General features: G+C 41.7%; 2 protein-coding genes across 2 annotated transcripts; one reads left to right on the forward strand and one right to left on the reverse strand.

Annotated features, from left to right (window-relative positions):
* Positions 1 to 180: 180 nt before the first annotated feature.
* On the reverse strand, positions 181 to 8,457 carry lysmd1 (LysM, putative peptidoglycan-binding, domain containing 1). Its single transcript, XM_049582648.1, has 3 exons — positions 7,748 to 8,457; positions 5,396 to 5,715; positions 181 to 3,088 (listed from the first exon to the last, which is right to left on the reverse strand). The coding sequence occupies exons 1-3, from the start codon at positions 7,925 to 7,927 to the stop codon at positions 2,899 to 2,901; spliced, it is 690 nt and encodes a 229-aa protein (XP_049438605.1). The 5' UTR covers positions 7,928 to 8,457; the 3' UTR covers positions 181 to 2,898.
* A 1,092-nt stretch (positions 8,458 to 9,549) lies between these two features.
* scnm1 (sodium channel modifier 1) lies at positions 9,550 to 16,167 on the forward strand. The gene is made up of 8 exons (XM_049582647.1): positions 9,550 to 9,745; positions 9,912 to 9,982; positions 10,113 to 10,201; positions 11,433 to 11,527; positions 11,886 to 11,986; positions 12,071 to 12,219; positions 12,308 to 12,407; positions 12,501 to 16,167. Exons 1-8 carry the CDS (start codon positions 9,695 to 9,697, stop codon positions 12,613 to 12,615), a joined length of 771 nt encoding a protein of 256 aa, XP_049438604.1. The 5' UTR covers positions 9,550 to 9,694; the 3' UTR covers positions 12,616 to 16,167.
* Positions 16,168 to 16,203: the final 36 nt, after the last annotated feature.

The following is a 16,203-nucleotide window of genomic DNA, read 5'->3' on the forward strand; positions in this document are numbered from 1 at the left end:
TGCTTTCCAAATTTTGACAATATTTTTTGGAGACAGATTTTGGCATTTAAAAATTAGAAAGGCATGTGTTCCAATTATCATTGGATTTTCAAATATCTGACGGTGCTGGGACACATCATGTGTGACAAACACCTCCGTGAAAAAACAGTAAGAAATAATACAAAATAATATAATACATAGTGATGTTTCATCAGAATCACTTTATTCTATATCTCATTTAGAATTTGGCCAAAAATAAATTGTTTGGACAACAAGAGTGAAAAACAAGACTTTCTCCAACTCCAACTTTTAACTTTCAAACATCAAAGGCTAAGTTTTAAAAATGTAATAACTCATTTATGGTTGAGGGAGGGTTAGGGAAAATTATTTGGTTCTTTAGGGTGTTTTGGTGGAACTTTGTGCACATGGGGAGGCAACTGTCATCAAAATGGCTCTGCAAAAGAAAACGTCATAAAAACATGAGCAGTCGTGTGTCACTGTGTGATTCAACTTTCAGTGATTAAAAACAGAAAATTTAAAATAAGTTTTTTATCCAAAAAGAAGCAGCATGGACCAACGATCAGTGAGATGATTCTCCTCCATCCTCTCTCTCTAACCTGTAGAAGAGACGTGCCCACTGATGTCATCACAGTCTGCACCTTCAGGTCAAAGAAAACCTGCAGCTTTGAAGTTCCAGCCTAGAAACAACTTTCTGAACTGTGAACCAGTTTTGTTTTGGTCAAAATGCTTTGATCGGTGCAGGGATTGAAGAAGTTCCACGCTAGTGTAAAAGTGTGTGACGGTGTGTTCATCTGCAGAGACTCTGCCCTCTGCCTCGCTCCTCTTACACTGTGTTCGGGACATGTGAACCCCGACACTGCTCAGGTGATGTTGGGGCTGTGAGAAAGGTAGCGACCAGGTGCCAGACTGTAAACAGAAGGCTTCTGAGACACAGCGCGGGAAACAAAATGCAAATATATGGAGGAGAAGCACCAGATGAGAGAGGCTGACCTTCACTGTCGAGCGTGTTTCCAAACTGAGAGTCCTGCAGAGTTTACATTTAATTATCAAGAACTCATGAGAATCAACACTTCCTGAGACTTAACATGACATCAGCATCTTTTGATTTATTCTAAAATGACCTAAATAAAAACAAAGGTTCATAATGTGGAGACAGATGTCGTTAATATTTTTGTAAACAGAAAAACAATCTGTTCATTAATTAATTTGTTATCTGTAAATACAAAACACTTTCTAATGATACAAAAAACTATAAACTCTATAAAGTATTGCAAATATAAAACTGATCTGCAAATACACAAATATGTGGATCGATCTGTGCCAATATTATTGCAAACAGATCAATATCTGTGTGTAAATATAAAACTAAATATACGTAAAAAAAAAAAAAAACATACAAAAACTCACAAAAATATTTTACAAATATAAAAAAAATTCTACAAATACACAAATTTAAAAATAATTTTTTTTTTAAAAAAATCTGCAAGCATAGCATTGAGATTCACAAATATGTTTGTCAGCTGTAAATGTATTTATAAATTAATTACGTGTATTCACAGGTATCTTTTTTAAATGTGTGGGGCCTGTTGTATTTGCAGATCTGCTCTACATCTGCAGAATAGTTTTTTGATTTACAGATCTTTTTTGTATCATTTGGGTGTTTTATATGTACAGGTGACACAGTAACACACAGATCGTCCATGTGTCCACACAAACAGCACTGAGACAAATCTTCCTCTGTATCATAATAATAAAAATATTGCTGTCAAAATATTTTCTCAGAGACACGTCTCTCTTCTTCTAAAAAACTTTGGCTATGTTAGAGTTTAAATTAATCAGCAGTAACAGTTAGTTAGTATCACAGTGAACATGACTCACACACCAACACGTGACCAACATGGCTGCAGGCGTCAGTCCCAACACTTGGCCAGCGTCGCACCATCAGGCTGTGAGGTAGCATCACACACAAACCACCTGCTGAGTCGACCATGTGAGGAGTCACATGACTGAACCAACGTGTGTCTGCAGAGTCTCTTTTTAACATTTCACGCTCGTTTCCTGTTGGTGGAAACAAACACAGCGATGGGCCACATGTAGTATTTCATACTCTACAGCAGTGATGCTCAACCTGCGGCCTGTGGGCCACATCTGGCCCGTGACAAGGCGCCTCTGACCCGCCGACCTTTTTCTGATTCACAGTGAAAGCAAACTGATTCACACTGGGGACTGTGTGTCTCATACTTTGGGTGGAGATAAGGTGCCAGAGTGCTTAAAGAGCATCAGAATGAATGGGGCATCGGTGGCTTAGTGGTAGAGCAGGCGCCCCATAAACAAGGCTGTTGCCACACCGGCCCGGGTTCGAATCCAGTCTGTGGCCCTTTGCTGCATGTCATCCCCTCTCTCTCTCTCTCTCTCTCTCTCTCTCCCTCTCTCTCTCCCTTTCACGCTTACCTGTCCTGTCCATTAAAGGCAAAATGCCCCAAAAAAATCTTTTAAAAAAAGAGCATCAGAATGGAGGTTGTGCAGGAGAGAATCCTCCTCGCCCCGCTGACAGAGGACCAGGCTGAGCTCTGAATATCATCAAACACCAGGAACACGCCTGCGGACACCTGACCTGTGCGGGGCTGCTGCAGCAATGGGGCCCCTTATCTCCTGTCATTTTACAAAAGTGGCCCCCAGACACAGGGAGTTGAGCACCCCTGATCTTCAGTGCGTCAACACATAAATACAAAGGATTCACAAAGTGCAATATCCATTTAAAAACCTGCTAAAAAAAACAAAGTCTGTATCAAAAAGACTTTTCAGTTTCAGGTCCAGAGAGCAGCAGGAGGATCGGTGGAGATCTGGAGTTCACACCCTGCAGCCGACACGTCTTTAATGATCAGCAGGAACAACATGTCACAGCTGGAAGATCTCATCTTCCCGGTCTCTCAGTTTGGTGAGTTTGGTGATGGTGAGGGGTACGGCCACATGTGACGCCTGCTGCTGCTGCTGCTGCGCTCTGGAAGATAACATGGCGCTCTGTGACCTTGTGAGCGGCCGCCGGTCTGATGTCCTGCTGGTGCAGGCTGCTTCGAGGGCGGCAACCCTGCGAAGAATAAACAGATGAGGAGATACGGTAAATATGAAGATATGAGTCACAGTCAGCCTGAATCATCTCTGGCAGCTTTGACAGAATGCCTCCTGTGATAAGAGGACGCGTCCTGCTACGCTATCAAACAGGTTTCCACTGAAGTGTTTTCATGTTCAGTCTGCTCTGACAAGTTAATTATCAGTCAAATATTTGGTGCCAAAGTCGTTGGAAGTGGTTCATAAGAACAAAAAGTCAAAGACAGATGGGTGTGTCCACTGTTTGACTTGTTATCAAATATTAAAATGATGCACACCAGCGGTCGCAGTGAATGCACATCACTGGCTGCAGACTTGAAACAGGGTTCACAACATTTCTAAGGACAATATTTCAAAATGTTTTCAAGACTTTTCAAGGATTAAAAAATCCACGACCGTTCACACAAATTCTGCTCCATCTCAGAAATGTTGAACAATTTAAGGTGGTGGTGTGGAAACTTTAAACTTTAAAGTTGTACTGTCAAAACATTATTTTTCTCTCATTCAAACATGTCGGAAGTGAAAACATGCAAAGGTAAACTTAACGTCGTCACGCATCGACACATATTGAGCTACGTTACATCGACAGCTACAGGAAATAAATGTGCCGTTATGTTACGTGAAAGCTAATCCAAGGAGAGGACCACTGTAACAATTCATTTCATTACACACAACAAAATTCATTCATTCGTTCTTTTTCATAACTTTCTAGGATATCACTGAGTCTGTGACTTTACCAGACCTGGAAAATGAGTCTGTAAACTTCCATGACCTCTCCAGGTTTTCCTGAGTGAGAGCAGGTACACAGCGTCACACACTCTGGCTCCATTTCTCTCTAATTCAGATGACGTCTCGTCCCTCGGGCCTTCATCAGAGTCATTCGTGACTGTTGATCTTCAAGTCGCCTGCAGGCTGAGACCTCGTCTGAATTACAGGGAGACACCATTCTTCTTTCCTTCTTTCAGGTGTTTGATTTGGGAGTGACATGAAAGTAAACAAATGGTGGCATGCTAATCTTTTTAATTGGAGCTGGATTTAGTCTCATCTTTGTGTGTTTGACGATCGTACTTCCTGTCTGTTGTCTTTTATTTCTATTAAACTGTAAGCAGTGTTCTGTCTGCACCAGGTCTTATTTGGAAAAGAGGTTTCCATCTCGAGGGACTTCCTGTTAAATAAAGGTTCACTGAAAGTTAAATATATGGAATATGTTAACATTTGGAATGTAAAACAGGACAGAAGCAACTAAAATGGCAACTCCTTTAAAACAACCTGTTCAAGGCTGAAATATCACTCCGTTATGCTGCCTCGCTGATGTGTTTGAAAGGTACGATCACAGAATCAGGGGACGGAGTTAGTTTGCCTTTAAGTCGCCATGGAAGGTAGCAAAAGCACCGACTTTATGTCTGTATAAAAGGGACAGCCAATAGGACGGGTGTGACACTTTGACAATGTGTTATGTGTGTGACCCACCACAGGAGATTTAAAAAGTAGCTGTTAGCAGTTAGCAGCTAACTCAAAGAAGAAGAACAGTAGCTGTTAGCAGTTAGCAGCTAACTCAAAGAAGAAGAACAGTAGCTGTTAGCAGTTAGCAGCTAACTCAAAGAAGAAGAGCAGCAGCTGTTAGCAGTTAGCAGCTAACTCAAAGAAGAAGAGCAGCAGCTGTTAGCAGTTAGCAGCTAACTCAAAGAAGAAGAACAGTAGCTGTTAGCAGCTAACTCAAAGAAGAAGAACAGTAGCTGTTAGCAGCTAACTCAAAGAAGAAGAACAGTAGCTGTTAGCAGTTAGCAGCTAACTCAAAGAAGAAGAGCAGCAGCTGTTAGCAGTTAGCAGCTAACTCAAAGAAGAAGAACAGTAGCTGTTAGCAGTTAGCAGCTAACTCATCGATGAGGTCCAGGAGCTCCTTACCCTCCGAGCAGAGGACGAGATCAGCCGCCATATAACAGGGATGCTAAATGATTGTTATTGACATGTGATGTCATTGTTATTGTTTATAAAGAGCTGCTGACACGTATGTTATATGTCACACTAGAGGCTGACTCTGTTGTGTTACATGTCACGTCTCTTTTGACTCTATGATGTCATCATGCTGTGTGACATCACACACTGGAGCAACATTATGCCGCTGTGGTTTGGTTCTGTGTGAAAATGTAAAGGTGGTGTAAAGACGGGACCTCGTGGCGACTCTGTAGCGCCATCTGTGTGTAAAAAGAGGCTGATGTCACACCACAAACACGGAGCATGTCTGTCTGAGGTAAAGACGCAGGCAGTGAGAGTCATGTGGTTGTACCTTTTCTCTGCCTCCTGACAGCCTCTGACAGCAGCCTGCTTGGACTGACTTATCAACCCGTCCAACCTCTTCAGAAAGTCCCCTGGTGTGAGGTCACACATCCTGTCATTGTCGTCATTCTGCTTCCTGTCAGAGGAGCTCCCTGTGCGTCCGTTTGGAGCCGAAGCAAAGCCGTCACTGTTGTGTTCACTGTCCTCTTCATCTAAATCCACGCCGTTACTGCAGCGCTCCGGGTCTGACAGCACGGGGATCGACAAGGATTTCTTGAGGAAGATGGAGTCGTTGGTGTACAGCCTATTGGCTCGTTTGATCTGCTCCATCTGAAACAGAAGACGATCCGTCAGATCTTGATTTCACCTGAAGGCAGTGTCAGTTCAGTCTAAAAAGTTGGCTGAATCTTTATGTTACTGAAATCAGGAGCAGGACTGCGCTCCGATCAAACTGTCACGGTCCTGTGTTTGTTATTTTGGCTGGGGGGGGCATACACATTTAAATGGTTGTATTCTGTCTTTATTTCACTGCCAATTCTTTAAAGAAAACATGCCTTCCAAATCTGGTGAGAAATTTTTCCATTTAAAAAAACAAATCAAAAAACATAAGGAGGACATGCTTCCTTTGAAAATCAAAGAAACTGCCAGTTCTTGAAGAAAACATGTCCTCCAAATTTTGTGGTAATTTCTAGTTATTTATTTTTGGTGATTTTCAAAGATATCGTTCCTTCCAAACCGGCTGAAAGCAAATGTTCTTTAAAAACTGCCCAAACATTCACCATTGATCACAGCCAGAAGCTGTAAAACAGACTCCACTGCTTTTATTTGCAAACTTTAGTTCACAAATAAAGATTTTTGCACATGAACCATATGAAACCAAAGAAGAGCAGCTGAAACTGAGCTGAAAAATATTAACTGGAAACTATTTTGCTGACTGTTAAGTCATTATTCATGAAACAAATAAGTAAATGCTGGCTTTTCAAATATGAGGATCTATTTATTTATTTTTTATTCATTACATTTATTTCAACTTTTCTTTTTATTTAAACATTCAGCTTCCTTATTTCATTTAAACAACTTGTCATTTGAGATTTAAATCAAAATGTTTCTATGTTTAGAGAAAAATGGTGCGTTGATATTTGGTATAAACCTACACTGGGAACTTCCTGTCTCATAACGAACAGCTCCAGTGTGGAACCTGATGTGAGGAATAATTCAAACAGGAGCACAGTTGCACTCAGGAAGGTTCCCGTCAGCCTCAGAGTCTGAGAGGTTTAATGACAGACTCTGTTTGATGAGCTGAAACTGAGAATGAGCTTCATTTCATATTTTACTGTCCTGAATATGAAGACGAGGAGAGAGACACACTGCTCAGGAAAATGACCTCCATCTATGTTGAATTCTTTTGGTTGGATGAGCATGAAAATGTAAGTCATGTTTTAGAAGAGGAACTTTTTGTTGTGTTTGCCTGAGACAGAAGAGTCTTTAGTTTAAGCAGTAAAATAACTTTGGTTTGTTCACTGTAACGTCATTGACATTATAATATGGTGTCAGTGAGGGTTGGACACACACCTGTGGGCATGACACAGAAAAATCAAAATCAAAAAATCTGCATGAGTAGTTTTACTGTTAATATATTAACACGTTTCCCTGATTGAACTTAAACATACTTTTACTTCAGTAACACTTCTAATGCAGAGCTCTTACAGGTAACAGAGTATTTTTACAGTGTGGTATTAGTTACTTCTACTGAATCTGAGGACTTCCTCCACACACACACACAAACACACACACACACACACTTAACTTGCGACATCACATTTATATGTTAATTATTCATTCATTCATTCGTTTGCCATGACAGCTTGTCCTCATGCAGGGTCACAGGTGTGCTGGAGTCCATCCCAGCTGTCATTGGGCGAGAGGCGGGTTCACCTGAGACAGGTCGTCACACTATCACAGGACTTATTGATTATATTTTGTATTAATGATCTGAAGCTGCAAAGTAACTAAAGGTGTCAGTAACTGTAGTGGAGTAGAAGTATGAAGGAGGAATACAGTGAAGTACAGGTACTTTAAAACTGTACTTGAGTGCAGTACTTGAGGAGATGTACTTAGATAGAGAGTTGTGATAAACTGTATTTGAGATCTCCACATTAAGTTAATGAACACAGAGAGTCTGCAGATGAGCTCAAATTAATGACTAAACATAAATATAAATATATATATATATATAAGTATAGATATAAATATAAATATAAGTATAGATATAAATATAAATATAAATATATATATAAGTATAGATATAAATATATATATAAGTATAGATATAGAGAGCCAGTGTTCAGAGCTCTTCACTCACCGTCACTCCGTATTTGAGCGCCAGGCCTTGGAGCGTCTCTCCGGGCTGAATCTTGTGTTCGATCCGCCTCTGGTGAACCGGAGAGCGGGGAGACCGGACCAAACTGCCGTAAGACCTGGTGCGGCTCCCGCGGAGGAGGCCGTTCCCCCCGGACGGTACCGGCGCTCGCTCCCCGGACATGGTGCTGGAGCACGCGGCTGAAGTTACCGATCAAACGGCGGCAAAGTTCCGTCACCGCGAAACTTTAATGTTGTTTACATCATGAGAATAAAGCTGACGTCACACACGGACGCGTTACAGTCCCGGGCTAGCAGCTTAGTTAGCATGTTAGCTTTGTTGTGAACTAATTAACAGTGACGCTCGTTCGTTTTAACGAGAGTCGGACTGGAGCTCATTAACACTTCCGGTTCCGTCACGGTTACTAAGTGACTTTAAACAGCTTCACCTACCGGCTCGGTGTCACACCGACACACCGACACACTGAGGAAGAGGAGCTGAGCAACTTGTTGCTGTGTCAGCTGTCTGTCTGTCTGTCTGCTGGGACCTGTTGCCATGGCTGCCGTGTCTCATGAGGCGTCACATGCGCTGCATTCATGACCATCGGAATAACTGCTTCCGTCTTCTTCTTCTTTGGTTTTAATGGCGGTTGGCATCCAATAAGTTGCTTTACCGCCACCCAGTGGACACGAAGGTATCATGGAGGATCAGATCTGTCGTAAGAATAAAATAAGATAAAATAAAATAAAATAAAATAAAATAACCGAAGTAATAAAAAATAAATTTTGAAATAAAAGTCTCAATTATCTTATAATCATGCAGGTTTATTCTGAAATATATATATATATATATATATATATATATATATATATATATATATATATATATATATATATGTGTGTGTGTGCAAAGAAATATAAAAATAAAAATATTTATATTTATATATTTATATTTGGATTTTTTGTCATAAAATGGTTCGTACACATGCCGCGTTTTTTTGCGCATAAGATATGATAAGATGAGATACACCTTTATTGATCCCACAATTGAGAAATTCCAGTGTTACAGCAGTCAAGGGGAAAGAGTCAGATTAAAGATTTTAAAATTTAAACTAAAAAAAAAACCGTGTCTCATGAAGAAGAGCTATTTTGTAATATACACCCCCAAAGAAAAAATAAATAAATAAAATAAAATTATAATAATAATAATATCAGCTTAAGTGTACTAAGAGTATTTTCACTGCTTTGCCTCAATGTCACAGAGTGATTTCCAACTGGAAAAATGCAGCCATCTCTTTAATGCCAGACTCCACTGAGAAAACCAGTGATTTAACATTAGGAGTCTGGCTCTGAAGAGAGATATATAATTGTTGCAATTTCAAACAAAAAATATTTTTAAAAAAAATTAAATTAACAAATAGAGTCATAAACTCCAGTGTGTGTATATGAATATTTGTTTGGGATTTTGGGGTACATAGAATATACATATATTTAGTTTTGTGTCTCATATTCATGGTATAAATCTAGAAAGAAAAGTATTAACGTAAAAAGTGGAGGTGCAATAAGTGTACATCTTTTCACTCAGCAAAACTCGCTTTGGTTTGTTACTGCTTCAAAAGGAATTCATTATCATTGTACCTATTGTTTTAATGTATTTTTTTCTTGTGTGTAAGTCAGGTTGCAGAAGTTGGAAAATACCTAAATAAGCTGAACTCAATTAAATTATAATTCTCTACACTTTACATCAGAGCAACTGTACCGGAACACAATTTATTCCCGGGATCGATGATTTCTGATTTTCAGAGAGGACTCTGATATGTCCCATTTTCCCCTGGGCCCGGGAACGCAGCATTGCTACCCGGATTAGTTTGTGGTTGTTGTGAAGCAGCTAACCGGCTAAGCTAACCTGTTACTAACTAGAGTTTAAAGATAATTACCCATCATAATAATCATGTCTTTTAAAAGAGAAGGTGACGACACGAGTCAGCTGAACATCCTGAAGGTAACATTCACCTTTTTCTTTCTCGAGAAGGAACTTCCGCTCAGATTAACAGTGTTGTTGTGGTTAGCATCCTGCTAGCTCGCCAAGCTAACTGCTACTGTGTGAGCTGCATCTTTGAAACTATTAAATTAAAAGTTTATTAACTCTTTGTTGTCTCGTGTTTCAGAAACGGCGCGTGGCAGATCTGCTGTCTCACTTTATTCCAGAAGATGAAGCAGCTCTGATGAAGAACGGAAGGTGAAGTGAAGTCATGATAAACTCTGACATGTCGAGTCTCTGTGTGGCTGTTAAAGGTTTGAACTCTTCATTAAACAACATCCTGACATGAAGGTTAGACTCACAGTTTGTCCATCGTGTGCTCACACAGGTACACCTGCCTCGTGTGCTCCTACCGTCCCGTGTTTGACACTGTGGACACACTGACTGTCCACAGGAACGGAAAGAGACATCTGGAAGGTGAGACACTGATGAGGAGACTCTTGTTCATCATGTTGAAGGAGTTATTTAGGAGGAAAGTGTTCAGGTGGCAGGTTGATTCTCTCACAAGATTACCTAGTGTGTCTCTCAAATAATCAGCTTTTTGTTTCGATAATTTACCTCTTGAGAAAAATAAAATATTTACTGGAGGAAATATCTGGACTTGAGATCCTGAAATCACTTTATCACAGTGACACAAAAATCTTCTTAAAATCTATTCTACGCAACCCTGAAGTGGGGTTGTTTGAGGTATTGATCCACAGTCAGTGTGTCACCTTCAGTGGGTGGTGGTCAGCACACCCCCACTTTGGAGAAGCAGACTGGAGTCTGACACAGAAGCGAAGCAGTCTGCTGCTGTGGACGAGCTCAGCAGCAAAATGTGTTTTAGACACCTAAAAACGTCCCAAACTCAGTGTCAGTGTCAGTGTTCGCTCTGCTCAGAGTATTTTCACCACTGTACCTACATGGCAAATCGTGATTTGTGATATTGGGCTCTATAAATAAAACTGATTGATTGATTGATTGACATGTGAGACAGCATGTTCTGACAGGACAGCCATCAAAGGCTTCAGACGGGGGGTCTGTTCTCTCGTATCAGCCAGACTTCATTGACAGAAACAGTAATTTAAGTTCCCTGACAAAGGAGCTGCTGGTCGACTGCTGCCGCCATCAGTAATATAGTTTGTGTCACTGTGTGACTTTGGTGACTGTGAACTAACCTTTAAACACCAAAGTCACACAGTAACACAAACTAACACACTGATGGAGGCAGCAGTCGACCAGCAGCTCCTGAGTTCACTCATGTTAAATTAGTGGTTTTCTCAATGGAGTCTGGCTCTGAAGAGAGAGATATAACTGCTTCATTTTCCAGTTGGAAATCACTGACAGGCATTAATGTAAACCACTGAAAGTACTCTCAGTACAGAGTACGCTTTAACTGATATTGATATTTTATGTGGGACTTTTATAGATGGCTGTAATATCCTTTGTTGCTGACCTCGTCCACTGATAGTACAGTGCTGTGTTTCCATGTCAGACTCTAGTCAGCTGCTCCAAACTGGGAGACATGTGCCTGACATCTGCCGTAGGTAATATACTGACTGTAAGTCCCTCACACAGACCCCCCCCTCATAAAACTGAACTGTCCCTTTGATGTAACTATAAATGGTTTAGAAAATACATTAATATTTGTTATGTTGTGCATCTTCAGGTTTGAAAGCGTTCTATGGGAAAAAAGCTCGGCTGAAGAATGAAGTGACAAAAAGGCAACATGAGAAGTACGTCCAGAGTGAAGACACAGGACAGGTAGGTGACTGTGACAGTCAGGTGTGTCACCATGCTGCTCTGCTGACTCCTATAAGCAAACAGAATCTGACTTGTGAAGCTGTGATGAAATGATGTTTCAACAACACGAGTCAGTCTCATCGCTCAGTGACTCCTCATCAGGAAAAACAACGTGAGCTAAACAAACCTCGTCTTTGACCGACTCTTGTATTGTTGTGTTGTTGTCATCATCATGCGGCGCCCCTGTGACTGCCGTGTGACCCAACGATAACATCCTGATAACAGTTTAAGTTGGTGTCTGTTGTGAAGAGATAAACAACAGTGACGTCTGAGTGAACTCTTCAACTGTTTCACACACAGCGTCTCATTGTGTTTTTAGGAGCCGTCCCGTTCTGCTCCTTTACTGGAACAAACACGCAAACTGACACATCATGCTCTGTTGAAGACTGTACCGTATAACAGCTGCCATACCAAAACCAGGTGGGTCACATGGTTGTATCATATACAGTGTCCAATACATGTTTAAAAACACAGTATGAATCATAAATCTGTTTTATTTTCAAGTACAAAATCTGACAAAGGTTCGCTGAGAATCGTCTCAGATCCCGCCGTCACCTCTTGCAGCAGAACAGCATCAGAACAAGAACGATCCTGTCGAGAAACTGAAGCTTCAAACATTTCATCACAGAACAGCTCCAGTGGCTGCGCAGCAGGTAAAGTCTGTCACAGGAAGTGTTGATGACGCACAGAGAACCTTTGTCTGACTGAGCTTTAACTGTGGACGTGTTTTGTCTCGTGCAGCCGGCGAAGGTTCACGTCCATCAGCAGACGCGAGGGAAGCTGCAGAGCCTGTAACAGCCCAGAGGAGACGAGAGCTGGAACACTACCTCAAACTGAAAAGGTTCAGGACGTCTTCGTGTTCGTCAGGCTGAAGTTGTGTCAGCTCAGTTTATGTGACTGAACTCATGCTCTCCATCTTTGCTGTGTTTCTCAGTGACGGGTGGCTGCAGGACCGGAGCGGCCGCTGGGTGAAAGATGAGAATGTGGAGTTTGATTCAGACGAGGAGGAGGAGCCTCCTTCACTCACTCCTCCACCCTCAGGTCATTGACACTGTGGGAAACACAGATGAACTTGTACCACAGTGGTGCATCAGAGGCCACGCTGCTGTTTGAAACAGTGAGAACTCTTTATACACATCAACTTCACACTGAATTCATCCACAGATTCATTTTATAGAATCAGACGCAACAGTTAAAGTCAGAAACGTGTCCTTGTATTTTTTATTATAATAAATGTTTGTTAACGGACCACTGAGCAGATTTTGACCCAAAGATTAAAAAAAGAGAAAACCATTTTTGAGCAAGTCTCCTCTTGCAGCATTTTTCTCACTCACAGAAGGATCATTGTGTTTTAATATGACTGAAACACTGTTTTCATAGTTTTAACCATCAGTTTGGGACTTTATCTTAACACTGTAAACACCAAGGTGAGGGCTGAGACCTGACAACACAGAGATAATCAAACACAATCAGAGGATCAGCCGATAAGCCAACACTTCATCCAGAATATCTAAACCACTGTACCACATTACTGTATTTATTATATTTAATACCACTGTGACTGTGTGAGGTGTCTCCGGTCGAGGGGAAACTAGACACAACATGCAGTGTGACTCCCCACTCCTCCCTCTCCCAGCACAGGCCAACTACACAGTATTTATCAGATAACAAAGTTAGCAGTCACATCACACCACCACACCACAGTTTGGTGTCTGCAGTGATGTGGGCGCTGCACTGGACTGTCGTGAGGAGGGAGCTGGTGTCTCACTCCGACTTAAACTGCCTTAATGTGCTCTATTTGACAGCGACCAAACAAAAACAACCTGAAGTAAAGAAAACTGTAACAAACCTTAATTCACAAACTCAAAATGGATCAAAATGATCTCCTCAGTAACAAAGTCAATGAGTTGAACACAGTAACCTGCAGTGTCTTAAAGACAAATCTACACCCACAGTCTGAATGTGGCTTTGTTTGCAGTGACAGAGGTGAAAAAGAGGGAGGAGCTTCTGTCAGCGGCTGGACCAATCCAGTGAAAGCAATCCCTTTGAATGAGCCAATCAGCAGTCATCACCTGCCTTGCTCACACTCCAACACATGCACGCACACTGTGAGGAGAGGAGACACGTCTGACTGATCACTGCAGAAACATCCAAGTGCATCAACACTAAAATGACCTGTGTCACAGCAGAGAAAAGACCGGTCGTTAAGGTGTCAGAAACAATCACCCAGTGCACAGGAAAGCTGCTTGCACACAACTACGGCAAGTACAGCAGGTCAAACCTGAATCAGGAAGTTGCTCTGTGGCCTGTGATGGATGACTGAAAGACAGTTTGGGTAATAATTTAACCCTGTTCTCAGATCTCAGCGGTTAACTTGGTGAGCACAGTGTTTCAAACCGAACTGATCAACATCAGCCTTGTGTTGTGTTCATGGACCCTCTGGGATCAGAGCAGCAGATGTTAAAACTGAACAAACACTTTATAACCTACAGACTTTCAGTTGAGTCCCAGCTCTTCTCTGGTTGGACGAATCCTCCGTCAGCTTCGCTGTGAATCAGCAGCAGATCGGCCTGTTGGTGTTAATCTGGGTGGAGAAGCCACTCGCTCAGCACACTCGCTATAAATTGGATAACAGCACCGGGGTCAGAGGGACTTAACATGGGTTAGTTTCTGATGACGCCGCTAATATGTGTGGAGAGCACGCTCACTTCATTAGTTCAGAGTTCAGAGCGTCACCATCACATGAGGAGCCGCTCAATATGTTGAAGAGCTTCAATACACGTGACCTGGCATGACAGAGATGTAATTTAATGATGGTAAACTTCTGAGGAACTCTTAACATCACGTCTGCTGTTTCAGTGACACAGCTCACACACATGTCTGACGCAAATCTCACAGGAAAACACAACACAGTAAATCTGTGTGTCACAGCGTGCATGGCTCCAACATCACAATCCTAAAACACACCTGTCTCAGTGAGCACCAACCATCAAAGAAAGAATCACTCAGAACACACTGCACCGACACAACGCTGACTTTTAATCATTTCAGACACAAAATGTCAGCGAAGCCTTTAAAACTGTGACGTTTAAGAAGTCTGAATATCTGCGGATCACCTGGATCTGGAGTCAACCTGAAGTGGAAGAAAGGAGGGAATAGTTTGAAGAAACGAGGGGAGGTGGTGCAGGAATGGAAGCAATGCTGTGAGAATCCTCAGAGGTTAGCAGCTGTTTCTGTTCATAAATCTGTGGGTGCACACGGGTGCAGCCTCTTCAGACACCTCTTATATTTGGAACAGAGTAACTCAAGCCCAGTGGACTGGGTTTCGTCTCCCATCAGGGTGTGGGGGGTAAAAATAGGTCAGGTGCTCGAGGGAAGTCAGAGGATCAGGACTGACTTTAGGGATTAAAGCTCTGTGACTCTTTACATCAAGAGTTCATCATTAAAACACTGCGGGAGATATCTGCACTCAGTGTTCACCATAAACTATATAGACGACACAGTTACTGATAACGTTAAGACTCTGTAGATGCTGGACCTGTTGAGGCTCACAAAGCTGCTGTCAACGTTTCATTTGAGCTCCTGCAAAACGAATCTGTTTAACACCTGTTGATACTTAAATGCACCAAAGTACGTCCTTCTGTGGTGCATTTAAATCTAATATTCGTCAAGAACAAGAATTAACAATTCTTGTGTCATGGTCAAAAACGTGTTTTGTGAGGTCACATTGACCTTTGACCTTTGACCACCAACATCTTCTCAGTTTATCGCTGCAGTGTTTAAGAAACTATGATGAAATATTTTCATCAACAACCTTTTTCACGACAAAAACAAGACGATGACGAGCTAAAATAGATCGTTACAGTAAAAACTAAGATAGAATCTATGTTTGACTTTCATTGACGAGACTAAATGTTTGTGGTGGACTGTCGGACACTGACAGCTTGTAATTCTCTTCAGATGCCTGATGAGCGTCAGGCTGGTAAACTCCAGTAAATAGTCTGCACCAGGATGTTTGGGTTGGTGCGAGTTGTGAGCTGTAACTCAGCAGTAAATAATCAGCTGTGTGTGTCTGACTGTGGATGGTGGAGCTGCTGAATGGATTTGTGGAGTTTGTTAGTTGCAGCGGTGGCTGTTAGCAGCTAGCTCCGCTCGCAGCCTTCACAGCTTCACCCCGCAGGACTCCACTCAGTCCGGACTGGAGAAGGTTTGTGGGTTGATGGTGTTTGACAGGCAGGTAGGAGGCTCAGTTATCTGTGAGTGTAGCTGTGCTGTAAGTAAACAGTCTGAACTCAGATCAGTTTTCTCTGACAGAGATCAAAGTTTAGTTTGAATCACCAACTCTGTGAGAGGACACCAGTTTAAACCTCCAGACTAACATGTTGCACATGAAGAAACAAGTTATGTTTCTGCTTCTTAACAGTCACATGGATAAGTCAGAGTTTACAATGAACCTGGGGACAAATCCTAGTTGGCTCACATTAGTTATTTGTTGAGAGCATAAATAGAGAGATGTTGAGCTTTTCAGATGATGATCAGTAAGTGTGTGCTCGTAAATCAGCCCTTAAACCTGTCACACACTGCTGGAGACATGACACACACATTATCTTATACAACCTGTTGCCTTGATTCTGATG

This window comes from Epinephelus fuscoguttatus, linkage group LG8 (assembly GCF_011397635.1).
Source record: "Epinephelus fuscoguttatus linkage group LG8, E.fuscoguttatus.final_Chr_v1".
NCBI lineage: Eukaryota > Metazoa > Chordata > Actinopteri > Perciformes > Serranidae > Epinephelus > Epinephelus fuscoguttatus.

What these genes read in the sequence shown, in the direction of transcription:
- lysmd1 (XM_049582648.1), bottom strand. Translation starts at nt 7,927, where the DNA reads ATGTCCGGGGAGCGAGCGCCGGTACCGTCCGGGGGGAACGGCCTCCTC. An exon ending in CGCTCAAATACGGAGTGACG is followed by an intron (nt 5,716 to 7,747) that starts GTGAGTGAAGAG and finishes CTTCTGTTTCAG; the next exon opens with ATGGAGCAGATCAAACGAGC. An exon ending in TGTCAGGAGGCAGAGAAAAG is followed by an intron (nt 3,089 to 5,395) that starts GTACAACCACAT and finishes TATTCTTCGCAG; the next exon opens with GGTTGCCGCCCTCGAAGCAG.
- scnm1 (XM_049582647.1), top strand. Translation starts at nt 9,695, where the DNA reads ATGTCTTTTAAAAGAGAAGGTGACGACACGAGTCAGCTGAACATCCTG. An exon ending in AGAGTGAAGACACAGGACAG is followed by an intron (nt 11,528 to 11,885) that starts GTAGGTGACTGT and finishes TTGTGTTTTTAG; the next exon opens with GAGCCGTCCCGTTCTGCTCC. An exon ending in CTCCAGTGGCTGCGCAGCAG is followed by an intron (nt 12,220 to 12,307) that starts GTAAAGTCTGTC and finishes TGTCTCGTGCAG; the next exon opens with CCGGCGAAGGTTCACGTCCA.